Source organism: Poromitra crassiceps, assembly GCF_964638095.1.
Source record: "Poromitra crassiceps genome assembly, contig: HAP1_SCAFFOLD_2233, whole genome shotgun sequence".
NCBI lineage: Eukaryota > Metazoa > Chordata > Actinopteri > Beryciformes > Melamphaidae > Poromitra > Poromitra crassiceps.
In genome coordinates, this window is record NW_028150192.1 from 436 (window position 1) to 13,000 (window position 12,565).

General features: G+C 47.3%; 1 protein-coding gene across 1 annotated transcript; it reads right to left on the reverse strand.

The window, feature by feature from the left end:
* Positions 1-2,737: 2,737 nt before the first annotated feature.
* On the reverse strand, positions 2,738-11,961 carry LOC310772188 (pleckstrin homology domain-containing family A member 5-like; the record flags this gene model as incomplete). The annotated part of the gene is made up of 9 exons (XM_083664624.1): positions 2,738-2,871; positions 3,463-3,624; positions 3,760-3,972; positions 6,004-6,119; positions 8,073-8,193; positions 9,464-9,619; positions 9,965-10,114; positions 11,560-11,661; positions 11,812-11,961. Coding segments are annotated over 9 exons (1,304 nt in total), but the record flags the coding sequence as incomplete, so codon positions are not given.
* Between the last annotated feature and the right edge of the window lie 604 nt (positions 11,962-12,565).

The window sequence follows — 12,565 nt, forward strand, 5'->3', positions numbered from 1 at the left end:
GTGTGTTTGTTTACCTGTTCTCTGCATGTGCAGACAGGCCCTGGTGGTATGTTTGTTTACCTGTTCTCTGTATGTGCAGAGAGGCCCTGGAGGTGTGTTTGTTTACCTGTTCTCTGCATGTGCAGACAGGCCCTGGTGGTGTGTTTGTTTACCTGTTCTCTGTATGTGCAGACAGGCCCTGGTGGTGTGTTTGTTTACCTGTTCTCTGCATGCGCAGACAGGCCCTGGAGGTGTGTCTGTTTACCTGTTCTCTGTATGTGCAGACAGGCCCTGGTGGTGTGTTTGTTTACCTGTTCTCTGTATGCGCAGACAGGCCCTGGAGGTGTGTTTGTTTACCTGTTCTCTGTATGTGCAAACAGGCCCTGGAGGTGTTTGTTTACCTGTTCTCTGCATGTGCAGACAGGCCCTGGTGGTATGTTTGTTTACCTGTTCTCTGTATGTGCAGACAGGCCCTGGTGGTGTGTTTGTTTACCTGTTCTCTGTATGTGCAGACAGGCCCTGGTGGTGTGTTTGTTTACATGTTCTCTGTATGTGCAGACAGGCCCTGGAGGTGTGTTTGTTTACCTGTTCTCTGTATGTGCAGACAGGCCCTGGTGGTGTGTTTGTTTACCTGTTCTCTGTATGTGCAGACAGGCCCTGGTGGTGTGTTTGTTTACATGTTCTCTGTATGTGCAGACAGGCCCCGGTGGTGTGTTTGTTTACCTGTTCTCTGTATGTGCAGACAGGCCCTGGTGGTGTGTTTGTTTACCTGTTCTCTGTATGTGCAGACAGGCCCTGGTGGTGTGTTTGTTTACATGTTCTCTGTATGTGCAGACAGGCCCTGGTGGTGTGTTTGTTTACATGTTCTCTGTATGTGCAGACAGGCCCTGGTGGTGTGTTTGTTTACATGTTCTCTGTATGTGCAGACAGGCCCTGGTGGTGTGTTTGTTTACCTGTTCTCTGTATGTGCAGACAGGCCCTGGTGGTGTGTTTGTTTACCTGTTCTCTGTATGTGCAGACAGGCCCTGGTGGTGTGTTTGTTTACATGTTCTCTGTATGTGCAGACAGGCCCTGGAGGTGTGTTTGTTTACCTGTTCTCTGTATGTGCAGACAGGCCCTGGTGGTGTGTTTGTTTACATGTTCTCTGTATGTGCAGACAGGCCCTGGAGGTGTGTTTGTTTACCTGTTCTCTGTATGTGCAGACAGGCCCTGGTGGTGTGTTTGTTTACCTGTTCTCTGTATGTGCAGACAGGCCCTGGTGGTGTGTTTGTTTACATGTTCTCTGTATGTGCAGACAGGCCCTGGAGGTGTGTTTGTTTACCTGTTCTCTGTATGTGCAGACAGGCCCTGGTGGTGTGTTTGTTTACATGTTCTCTGTATGTGCAGACAGGCCCTGGTGGTGTGTTTGTTTACCTGTTCTCTGTATGTGCAGACAGGCCCTGAGCCCTGTACTACGAAACTAGTTTAACAGATCCGCGATAAGTCCCTTTGATCTGGTTTGACTGAACAGGATCAAAGCTATCTAGTTAACTGATACTACGACGCTGGTTTTTTACTAGGTAAGTGGACCTGGGATCTGCCTGTGCACGCGCACGTTTTTCGCTCGTGCACAGGCGCGCGTCCACGCGAAAGAGGTGCGCCAGCCAATCACATTATGAACAGCTGAGTTGATCCACGCCCACACCCATTTCCTCGTTCCATGAAAGCGCAGTGCATGATCAGAGTTTTAGCGGATATTTAATGTATCCGCGATTTAATGTCAGAATGAAAATCCGCGTTGGATAGTCTGCTGAAGGGCTGTCTAAAGCAGCAGCTTGTATTCACATCAGTCATTTGATTTAGGCTACTTTGATCAGCGATTTCTGTCTGATACAGCTGCATACATTGATACAGCAGCAACAAATGTAATCTCAGTCTATACATTTCCACAATCTGTAAGCCTATTTAGACCATAGATTTAGAAACGCATGCTCAATGAATAATGATCTCTATCACTCATTATGTGTGTAGTTGCACTGATCGAATAATTCATATATAGGCTATAATAATGATATCCTAATATAAAAGAGAAAACTGCTGGACTGAATTGAGACGATGCGGGCATACTTTTCATTGATAAAAACTAGCCTATTTTTGCTCATATATTGGCATACAGCCTACAGGACACAGTTCCAGCTGAAACATGCAAGAAGCCTGAATATTTAGTATTGGGGCTATCCCATATTTATCCCATATCTATATTATATGTATAGGCTTTTCTGGCATGTAGGAGAATATCACCCTCACTCCATTTGAGGCTTCGTTCACGATATGCGCTGCGGTGATTAATAGTGATCATATTTCTCCACGCATCGTTGAGCTGTTAAGACATAAAGTGGTAAGTAGGCTTAATTTAATTATGTAGCCTACAGAGCCACGAATGTTTTTCTTATTCTATTCTCAGTTGACTGCAATCTATTTTTCACATGGCGATCTTATATGAATGGTGAGTGACTCCAGAGAGCCGATTATATGGGTCTGTCATGGATTTTGATCTTATCCTCTGAAGCTAACCTGGTCGGGACCAGGTTAGCTTTGCAGCGTCAGTTGCCATGGTGATTGAAAGTTAACTTGCTTTGTAGTACGGCTAAACCAGGTTTAAACTCAAACTTACTCGGATAAGGCATTAAACTAGCTTCGTAGTACAGGCTACTGGAGGTGTGTTTGTTTACCTGTTATCTGTATGTGCAGACAGCCCCCTGGTGGTGTGTTTATTTACCTGTTTTTGGCTATGAGGGCTTTGATGCGGTCCACTTTCCTCAGCTTGTCAGCCTCCTGCTCAGGACTCAGTGCCTCCTCTGGGTCTGACTCCACGTAACGCTCAGGAATCAGCACTTTCTCGGGCACAGAGAGCTACGGAGAAAGAGAGAAGTGGCCTGTCAAAGGCAAGGTGGTGCACAGAAACATGTAAAGGCTCTTTATCTGGCTAATCTCCGAGGGGAGAAGCGTGCCTTTGCAAAATCGACCTGCATTATCAAATGAGAAACACATTGATGTGACTCTTCTGTGCTGCTCGGAGTCAACAACCCAGCCAGCACTTCAGCTACCTCTCTGCTGCGTGGGTGAGACATCCAGCACAACCTTTCCCATAGATGTGCCTAATAAGTGAGATAGGTACCCAGGGGTGTGGCACTGTGCATCAATAGTGTGTATCAACTACGCCTGGAGTGTATCCTCACCCGCGTGTTGTTTATGTGGTTCGGTACGGTTGGCGTTCACATTCGCAAATAGTCTTCCGTCCCCGGGCTCGCCAAAGCGTTCCCCCAGACCACCTTTTCAAGTGGACCCTGTCACGTGACGCTGTTCTGCGCCCGGGCACGGAACGCAACGTTCACACTCGTGAAACGAACCGCACCTTGGGGTCAATTTGGGGACGAGTGCGCTCGGTTCCGCTCCCGGGTCCCCGGTGAGAAAGCACCCAAAGGCAAGCTGCTGTGCACCTACCTCTCGGTCCATGTTGAAGTGTTCCGTCTGCGAAGCTTCTTTGAGACGAGCAATCTCCTCAGCGGGCGTCTCCTGCTCCCTCACCACCTCCTGCTGCCTCAGAGACGCCTCCAGCTCCAGGATGTCAAAGCTCATCACCTCATCTCTGCGCCTCATTTGGGACTATAGAACACACCAGACAGAAACACACGCACGCACGCACGCAGTCAATTCCCAAAATGTAAATGGATTATAACCTTCAACCTGCAGCATGCTCTTTAGACTAGTGTCAACATGGTGAGCTGTCTGTGTCATTACCTGCATGCTGCGGAGGGGCTTCTCTTTGGTGAACGAGGGGCTGCGAGAGGGCGTGTTCTCCTGGCTGCCCGGGACACTGAGGCCTTTCTTCTTCTCCCTGAGCGCCCCCTGCTGGTGGCGGCGGATCCTCTCCAGCTGCTCCTCCACGCTCATCCTGGGCCGGCTGCTCTCCGCGGCAGACAGCTGCTGATCCAGCGCACTGCGTGGACGCTCCTGTTAGCCGGAGAGGACGACCATATGCACACATGCAGAGCACAGAGGGACACACACACACACACACACACACACACACAGACACACACACACGCATGGTTAGATCTAAGGTTCACTCTCTCGGAACCAAAATGCACACACGCACACAGAAATAAGCTGACTGCTGTGCATTCACACGCTGTTGCTGGCACACATGGGTGCACCCAGAGATGGTGATGTTACGTCTCTGACACCGACGTGATACCTACTCTGGTGTTGGTAACCATTTCAAAAGTGCATGTATGTACAGTACACGTGGCAATACGAGCGGTCACTTTTTCTGCCCACTCTGTGTGGTGAGTAAGACAGCCAGGCAGGCATCTGCTGCGCCCTACCAACCTGGCCCAGCCAACTCCGTGGCAGAAGTAACTATCCCAGAACGGTCCTGGGTGCACTACATTTATTTGTCCAGCAGATGTCATATATGTGCTCTGTGTTATCAGAGGCTTCGTGGAATGAACCCATTTCCGACACAATGGGTGTGTCGGAAATGGGAAATCCTTGTTTGGCAAATCACTACCCAGAGAGACCAAGGGGCCTGTTAATGCCCGAGAAGGAGAGGCTGATGATGTGAACTCAACTGGGGAGAAGTTGTTCACTCTCCGGTCTGTGCCATGCTTGAGTGACTGTCTGTCTGGTCTGTGCCATGCTGGAGTGACTGTCTGTCTGGTCTGTGCCATGCTGGAGTGACTGTCTGCCTGGTCTGTGCCATGCTGGAGTGACTGTTTGCCTGGTCTGTGTCATGCTGGAGTGACTGTCTGCCTGGTCTGTGTCATGCTGGAGGTCTGTGCCATGCTGGAGTGACTGTCTGGTCTGTGCCATGCTGGAGTGACTGTCTGGTCTGTGCCATGCTGGAGTGACTGTCTGGTCTGTGCCATGCTGGAGTGACTGTCTGGTCTGTGCCATGCTGGAGTGACTGTCTGGTCTGTGCCATGCTGGAGTGACTGTCTGGTCTGTGCCATGCTGGAGTGACTGTCTGGTCTGTGCCATGCTGGAGTGACTGTCTGGTCTGTGCCATGCTGGAGTGACTGTCTGTCTGGTCTGTGCCATGCTGGAGTGACTGTCTGTCTGGTCTGTGCCATGCTGGAGTGACTGTCTGTCTGGTCTGTGCCATGCTGGAGTGACTGTCCAGTCTGTGCCATGCTGGAGGTGTGTGCCATGCTGGAGGGGCTGGCAGATCTGGCTCCTGTCCAGAAGCTGAGCAAAGGCAGGAGGCTAGTATCCTAGGGCCTAAGCCCACCTCTATAAGCATGTAACACTATCTCTTAACCATCACAGGCTATGTGGCTAAAGCAGAGCACAGCCTGCAGGCAGGGAGGACTGTGTGCACGCACATGTTTGCCTGTATTAAGGAACCACCCTACAGTGTGGTGCCTTAATAACACGGTTAGTAGATTAAAGTGGTGAATGTCTGTTGGGGCTGGAAACTCGTGTATAAATCAGGCTTTGGAGTTTATTCCACTGCAGCCTTTTTCGGGAGAGAATGAGTCACCGGCTGGGCCACAGTATGAGTGGCTGCCACTGCCACATGTCAGCTCTCAACAGACAGCCTGATGATCAACAGAACAGACCTTTAAAGGGTGGAGTGGACGCTTCAGGCACTGCAGGCACTCAAGCTGTGGCCACTTCACTGCTGCCCACATGGGACTCCTAACGATCAGTGGCAGTAACAAGACGGCACGCAGGGCACAGCGGAACAGGCTGGAGTTCCAAAGTGTTTGTTTTGTAAAGTATTCGAGCAACATTTGTTTTTACCTGCGTGGAGTTAAGTGATAGGTGGGTGTTTGCCACTTAGGACGGTGATTACCACAATGTTTAGCCTATTTTGAAGTCTGCACGGTCTGTCATTGACAACTCGTGACGATTATATGATGTGGCAAAAACAGTCCGTCTGATTCTCCAAAAGGTTAACATAAATGCTAGGAATGATTTGCGGTGACTATTGGGCCGAGGTGGACAGCAGAGCAGTGAGCACTGACAGCTGGTACTCACCGTCCTGGGGTCAGGCTTCCTGCCCTTCCTCAGGGTCACGTATGAAGCTATGGAGGAGGAGTCAGCCATCGGGGACTTGGTCCTGGGAGGGACGATTCCCACTGGGTAGGACATCCCTGGGCAGGCAAGAGGGACAAGAGGTCAGTGTGCCATGTTTTTCTACTACAGCACAGTACAGGTAAGCAAAACATCTGTTTTATGACAGATACTGTTAACTCATTGAGTGCCATGGACGGACATGTTCGTCATTTCAAATAGTAACGTAGAGTGCCAAGGACGGACATGTTCGTCAATTGCGTTTTTTGACGGTGGGGCGTCGATCAAAGCCTTCTGCCTCTCCTGTACAAATATTATAGCTATTGGAGGTCTATAACCTATTTTACAGAACCCTTAGGTGGCGACAGTGCTCTCCAGGTTAACAGAAAGGCAGAGAAAAACAGAGAATAAGTCGTTGGGGAAACGGAAATCGCATCGCATCCGTATGCATCGATATGCATGAAGTGTTTTAACGTTAGATGTGCCTGCAGCAGGCAGCAGCCAATCTGCTCCCACAATTGAGCTCCTCCATGTCCGCTGCACAGCCCATTCGCATGATCAGCCGTTATTATTCTCAACTGGAAGTATACAGTAGTAGCCGGTGACAAACACACGCGGAAAAAGCTGGATGTCGCCGACGCGCACCCTTCACAGTGCAGACAGAGCAAACTCAGCAGAGAGCCACCTCCCATACAGGAGGAGTGTGCAGTTGAGGCGGGGTGGGGCGGGGAAGGGGGGGGGGGGCACGCAGAGCAGCACACAACACTGACCCAGACAGACCCAGGCAGCAGGACAGGGTTGGCAAACGCAAGCCAGAATATCCGATGCCCACCAGCAGCAAAGACCAGCAAGAAGCTGCAACCAGCAGCGCACGCAGGGGCCAGCGCTGCTGGTTGCAGCTAAAAATATTATTCTGCCAAACAAAATTCCCTGGCCTTCACTGTTTTATTGAAGGAAATTATTTTTGAGGTGTGACTACATCAGAAAATTAGCTTCAGAGTCAGTGATGTGTTTGAAATGTTTAATTTCACAAAAGGGCCATTATCTCAGCTTCTAGAAAAAAACTGCTCTTTTTTGTTAAATCAAGCTATCTTCTCCGGCTGATAACTAAAGAACGGAAAATGATATCAATAAACCTGTTTTTGCTGATGATAGAAAAGAGTCTCATCGTTCTTTTTGCGTGTTCATTGTTTACATAGTAATATCACACAATATTCTGTGGGCCTCGAGAAATCACTGAAAAAAGCTCTGAAACTCTGGCACTGGGAGCGTCCGTTCTCCAAAAGTGGCTGGCACTCAATGAGTTAAGTGTACTAGTGTTGCACAAGACTAAACTACAACCAAAGTATATTGACAGATAACGTTTCATCTGCCTCTGATACCCAAGATGCCTAAAGCATCACGGCATCATTAGTATACAAACTCCTCTTTAATAAAATGTCCTCTATTTATGTAGATTCTGTTGTTGTTGGATGATTATGAAAAATTTGAGTTGTGTTTTAAGAAAGGCACCTTATTTATAGGAAATTTTGTCTGCCAGGCCTGGGAGCAAAGGCGGAACGTTTTGTTTATAAAAGTGATGTTCAGGAGTCTGTTATATAATATTGGATGTACCATTCTAACGCTGGCTTGTTGTACTGTATATTTTGTATTGTGTCTTGTAAGCCCATGTGGGCTGTGCACTGTCAAGTGCATGACACATGAATACAACAAATCTAATCAAATCAAACCAAACTCCTAGTGCATATAGACAGCCTTATAGACACTGTCTTAAATATATCGTTGTTTTTCATATTTCTTTAGTGCTGCTACACTATGCTTTCCACGGCTTTGTTGGGACATTTTGACTGTAGCAGAGCACCCAGCCAGAAGGGCTACAAGAGGAGGTGCCTCTGTTGCATATCTCAGCATTTATTGATTAACTCCAAACACACAATGACAGTTATGAAGTCGTTTTTCAGTATTCTTTGGTGTAGTCTTCGTAATGCTTCTTGGTGCCAGGATAGCTGTATAGTATTGTATATGTAGTGTACCTTTGTTTCCGGAGGGATCTCTCTCAGAGGTGTGTTCAGATCTGTCCTCTCCATTGCTCTCATCCACTTCAGCTACGGTGGTGAGCTCTGGTTCACTCTTATACAGCCTGTAGTCTGGGCCCTGCAGGAGAGACAGACCCACATCAGCACACATGCAGTGTATGGCTTTGCTGTACAGTTAAGACTGAAGAGTTCGCTTCCAAACGGAGATATCCAGCATTTTAAAAAAGTGAAATTTTTAATAAAAAAACGAATAGCTGGTAGCCTGAATAGTGGTTATTTTGTAACTATATATATATACAGATCCTTTCCAAAAAACTTGAATATCATGGAAATATCATGGGCATCAAGGCAGTAATTAAAGCAAAAGGATTCCCGACCAAGTATTGAGTGCAGGCATGAACATAACTTTTCAGAAGATCGCCATTTCTGTTTTGAATTTTTTTTCCAGATTTTTGATTGGTTTTATGTGATATTTAATTTCTTTAAATACTGTTTTGGGGTTTTTTATGAGCTGGAAGCCAAACTTATGCAAAGTTAAATGAATAAATACTTGAAATACTTTACTTTGTGTGTAATGAATCTATAATCTATGAAAGTTTAACTTTTTGAAAGGAATGATGGGAAAAAACGAACTTTTCCATGATATTCAATTTCCGCAGAGTCCGCACACTGCGTAGTAGACTTAACTCCCAGTTTATTTGTTGAAAGATGTGACTTTTTTGTACCTACTGCTGATCATCTGTTGTCCTGCACCTGCACCGCTGAGTGGACGTGCTCTACTTTTGTTTGTGTTTTGTAAGATCACATGGAGGGAATAACTTGTCCTTGGTTGACAAAAACTTTTACAGACTGGATATTTTTAGAGGTACCGACACAGATAGATGATATCGCAGTTTGGACTAGAACTCTCCACAACCTGTCAGTTCAAATCACACAGCAATACAGCGAAATGGAAAAAATAAGCAGCAAGCAAACACAGTCAAACTCAACTAGCATGGCTTTGTACGCAGGAACAGGCCACAACAAAAGCTAGGAGGCAGAATCAATCTCTAAAATAACAATACCTTCCAACATACAAGAAGGGAAAACAAAGATATTTCAGCACACAAAAAAGAGAAAACGGGAACTTTAGGAGCAAAGAAAGAAAAGAAATACAAAATAAAGTAATTTGCGGATGAGGCTTCATCAAACTGGCTGTTGAAAAAAAAGTAGGATGGAGGACGTGCAAAATCAACTAAATGTAGGGGTATAATCCAACCAAAAACAATCCAACAGACATGAGCCGTCCATCAAAATGAAAGTGAAAACGATCACAAGGGGGCGATGGCGAGTGATGACAGAGTTGAGGGCGAGGTTGACCGCGGGGTCGGCGGGGTCGACAGGCTTACGCTGTGCGTGCCATTCCTTTGATTGGCCTTCCTGTCCTCCGGCCTGTGGAGCGTCGAAGGGCGCACGCCAGCGAGGGAGGGCAGGGGGGGCACTGCGGGGGGGTTGGGCTCGTAGGACTGGGGTAGGGGCGGCCGCGGGGGTACCGAGTCCTCCTCCTGGGGGATCATACAGGGCATGACAGGACAGCACAGCAGGCAAGGTGACACATGGCACCACCATGCCCGCTCAGGGCCACAGCCATCTGGGTACAGGGTTCAGCTCAGCTCGCGGGCTGGGCAAACTGGCCGATTAGCCAGGGGACAGCTTCACGGCCTGTTACAAGGTGACTTGACACATCCACTCAGACACCAGCACACATTACTGCACATGTGCAGAGCCCACAGCTCGAGCACGACGCGATCACCATCACAACAACTTAAAACACGTCAGGGCCAAGAGAAGTGTATGACCAGTCCAACAGTATCTATGTTTTCTGTACTGTCTGGGGAGGGATGCCTCACCTCGCTTTTGTGGTTGTTGGAGATGGATCCATAGAGGCTGGTACCATCAGCGTTCCTCTGGGCCTTGTGTTTACTGAGGGCCTCCATCACATCCTGGATCCTCCACAGCTCCTTCTGGATGTGAACATGCTGCTGGCTGGGAGGCTCGGTCTGGATGTGCACAGATAAAAACAAGACATTATGTGAACGTGCTGCTGGCTCGGTCTGGATGCGCACAGATAAAAAAAGACATGATGCACAGCGACAATTCAACTCACACAGAGCGCTGTTCAACATGAAAATGTTGAGCTCCAGGGCTAAACGATGCAAAGGGGTGAGCTAAAGGCAGAAGGTAAGATGAGGGAAGAAAATGGAAGACGGAAGAAAGTGCGATAGTGTGAGAGAGGGGAGAGTCGTGTGGTTATTGAGCTGTGCAGTCCATGACTGGACCTGGACAAGCTCCTGTGTGAGCAGGACATTAGGGCCATGGCAGCAGAGAGGAGAGATGAGGAGAGAGAGAGAGAGAGAGAGAGAGAGAGAGGGAGGGAGAGGGAGAGAGAGGGAGAGAGGGAGAGAGAGAGGGAGAGGGAGAGAGAGAGGGAGAGGGAGAGAGAGAGAGGGAGAGGGAGAGAGAGAGAGAGAGAGGGAGCGCAGGAGAACAAGAGAGAGAAAGAGAGAATGAGACAAAAGGCCTGGTCATTATCCCCTGATCATTACTGATGAGGGCTTTGTCTGTGTGTGAAGGCCACTCAGGTTGAGGCTGCCCAGGCTCCCTGCTGGCCCTCTGACTTCCTCCTCAGCCTGAATTAGCCTGGACTCTGACGCCACCAAATTTAGAACGTTTCTCTCATGTTGAACGGGCGTTGAATGACTGTAAAATGACTCTGCAATACAGTTAAAGCAGCTACGAGCAAGATTTTCGATTGTTATTAAACAGTATAATTACAATATTGATGCATCACATCTTACCTATAATAGTAGCTGAGACCAAAGCCGTGTGAATCGGAGATTGCTCTCTTGATGATTATAGAGTCTGTGTCTGTCTTCCGGTGGGCCGGATAGACCAGGAAGTGAAACTAAACGGTTTACGGCAGCTGCCTGCCTTCAACCGTTTCGCTCTGCCTAGCAACAGACCATAAACACGGAGAACGCCATGCAGGGGGCTTGCTGCTCTCGCGAACATCTCTCGTTTTATTCTAACAGTTTGTTTGGAAGTTATTTTGTTATTTTGTGGTTATGGCCGAAGTGGCTGCCGCAAAACCGTTTGATTTCACTTCCTGATCTGCCCCGGCCGCAGACAGACTAATCATCAAGACAACAGTGGCCGATTCACTCGGCCTTCAAGCGAGACTACTCTGCGTTGGTCTCGTCTACTATTAGAGGTAAGATGTTAAATTTAGACTGTTTAATAACAATCGAAAATCTTGCTCGTAGCTGCTTTAAAGCATTAGAGCCAACAAATTGACTCAAATTCCTCCCAAATGCGTGCCGGAAAATAAAAGGTTGACTGGATGTTCATCGTCATCTCTTCTGCATTTCCTGCTTACTTTGAAACTCTATGTACCGTACTTCAAGCAAAGACAGACCATCATCGTTAGTGTTGTGACTGATCCTACCTGAGGGCTTCCCAGGCCTTCTAGCTGCTCCAGCAGGTTGTTCTTGGCCAGAGTCACATCTCCTTCCAGCTTGTCATACTCACGCCATGACCGCTCCAACTCCTGGTGGGGGACAGAGGAACACATCAACATATAAACAACTGCATGTAGACACGTGAATCGCATTGTCATATCAACATGCACACCAGCTCTGCTTTCCCTAGACTGTCAGAAGAAAGAGAACTAGAGTGTGTGTGTGTGTGTGTGTCTCACAGTGGTGACTCTGGAGAGTTCTCTGCAGGTGCTGAGCAGGCCACTCTGCAGTACGTCCCTCTGCTGGATGACACTCTGCATGGCAGCCGGGTTATCAGAGCCTATCTCTATCTCCTGACTGGCTGAGAGCAGTGCCGTCTCCAGGGTGTGCTGGAGAAACACACATTAAGTACACATCACACACACAAGTACACAAGTACACACACACACACGCACACATACACACGCAACATGTCATCATTACCACTAACTTTAGTGACTGCAATAATGGATTATGTTAAAAGTAGGGATGGGCATTTCTAGCAAAAACACTATTCGAAATTCGCTGGCCAAATTCGAATTTAATTCGAATTTCGAAAATAAAAATGTAAAAAAAAAAAAAAAAAAAATTTTTTTTTTTTTTTTTACATTTTTAATTTTTTTTACATTGACATTTTCGAAAATAAAAAACAGTTTTGACAATCATGAGTGGTTGTGGTTCATTAAATATTTAGTAGGCTCAGGTCTGAGTGCCAAAGGGGTGCCAAAGTCACCCCCTCTCCCTCTTCATGGGATTTCATCCGCCATTCATTTTTCCATAAACCTTGCTTAAAATGCTTATAGCGATTTGACTATACCGGTACTTAGAATCAGGGGAGACAATGCAACATTTCACTCAAAAAAAAAAAAAAATTTTTTTTTTTTTTTTTTTTCGAATTTCGAATTTCAATAATAAAAGTCGACCTTGATAATAACAACGATTATTCGAAAATTC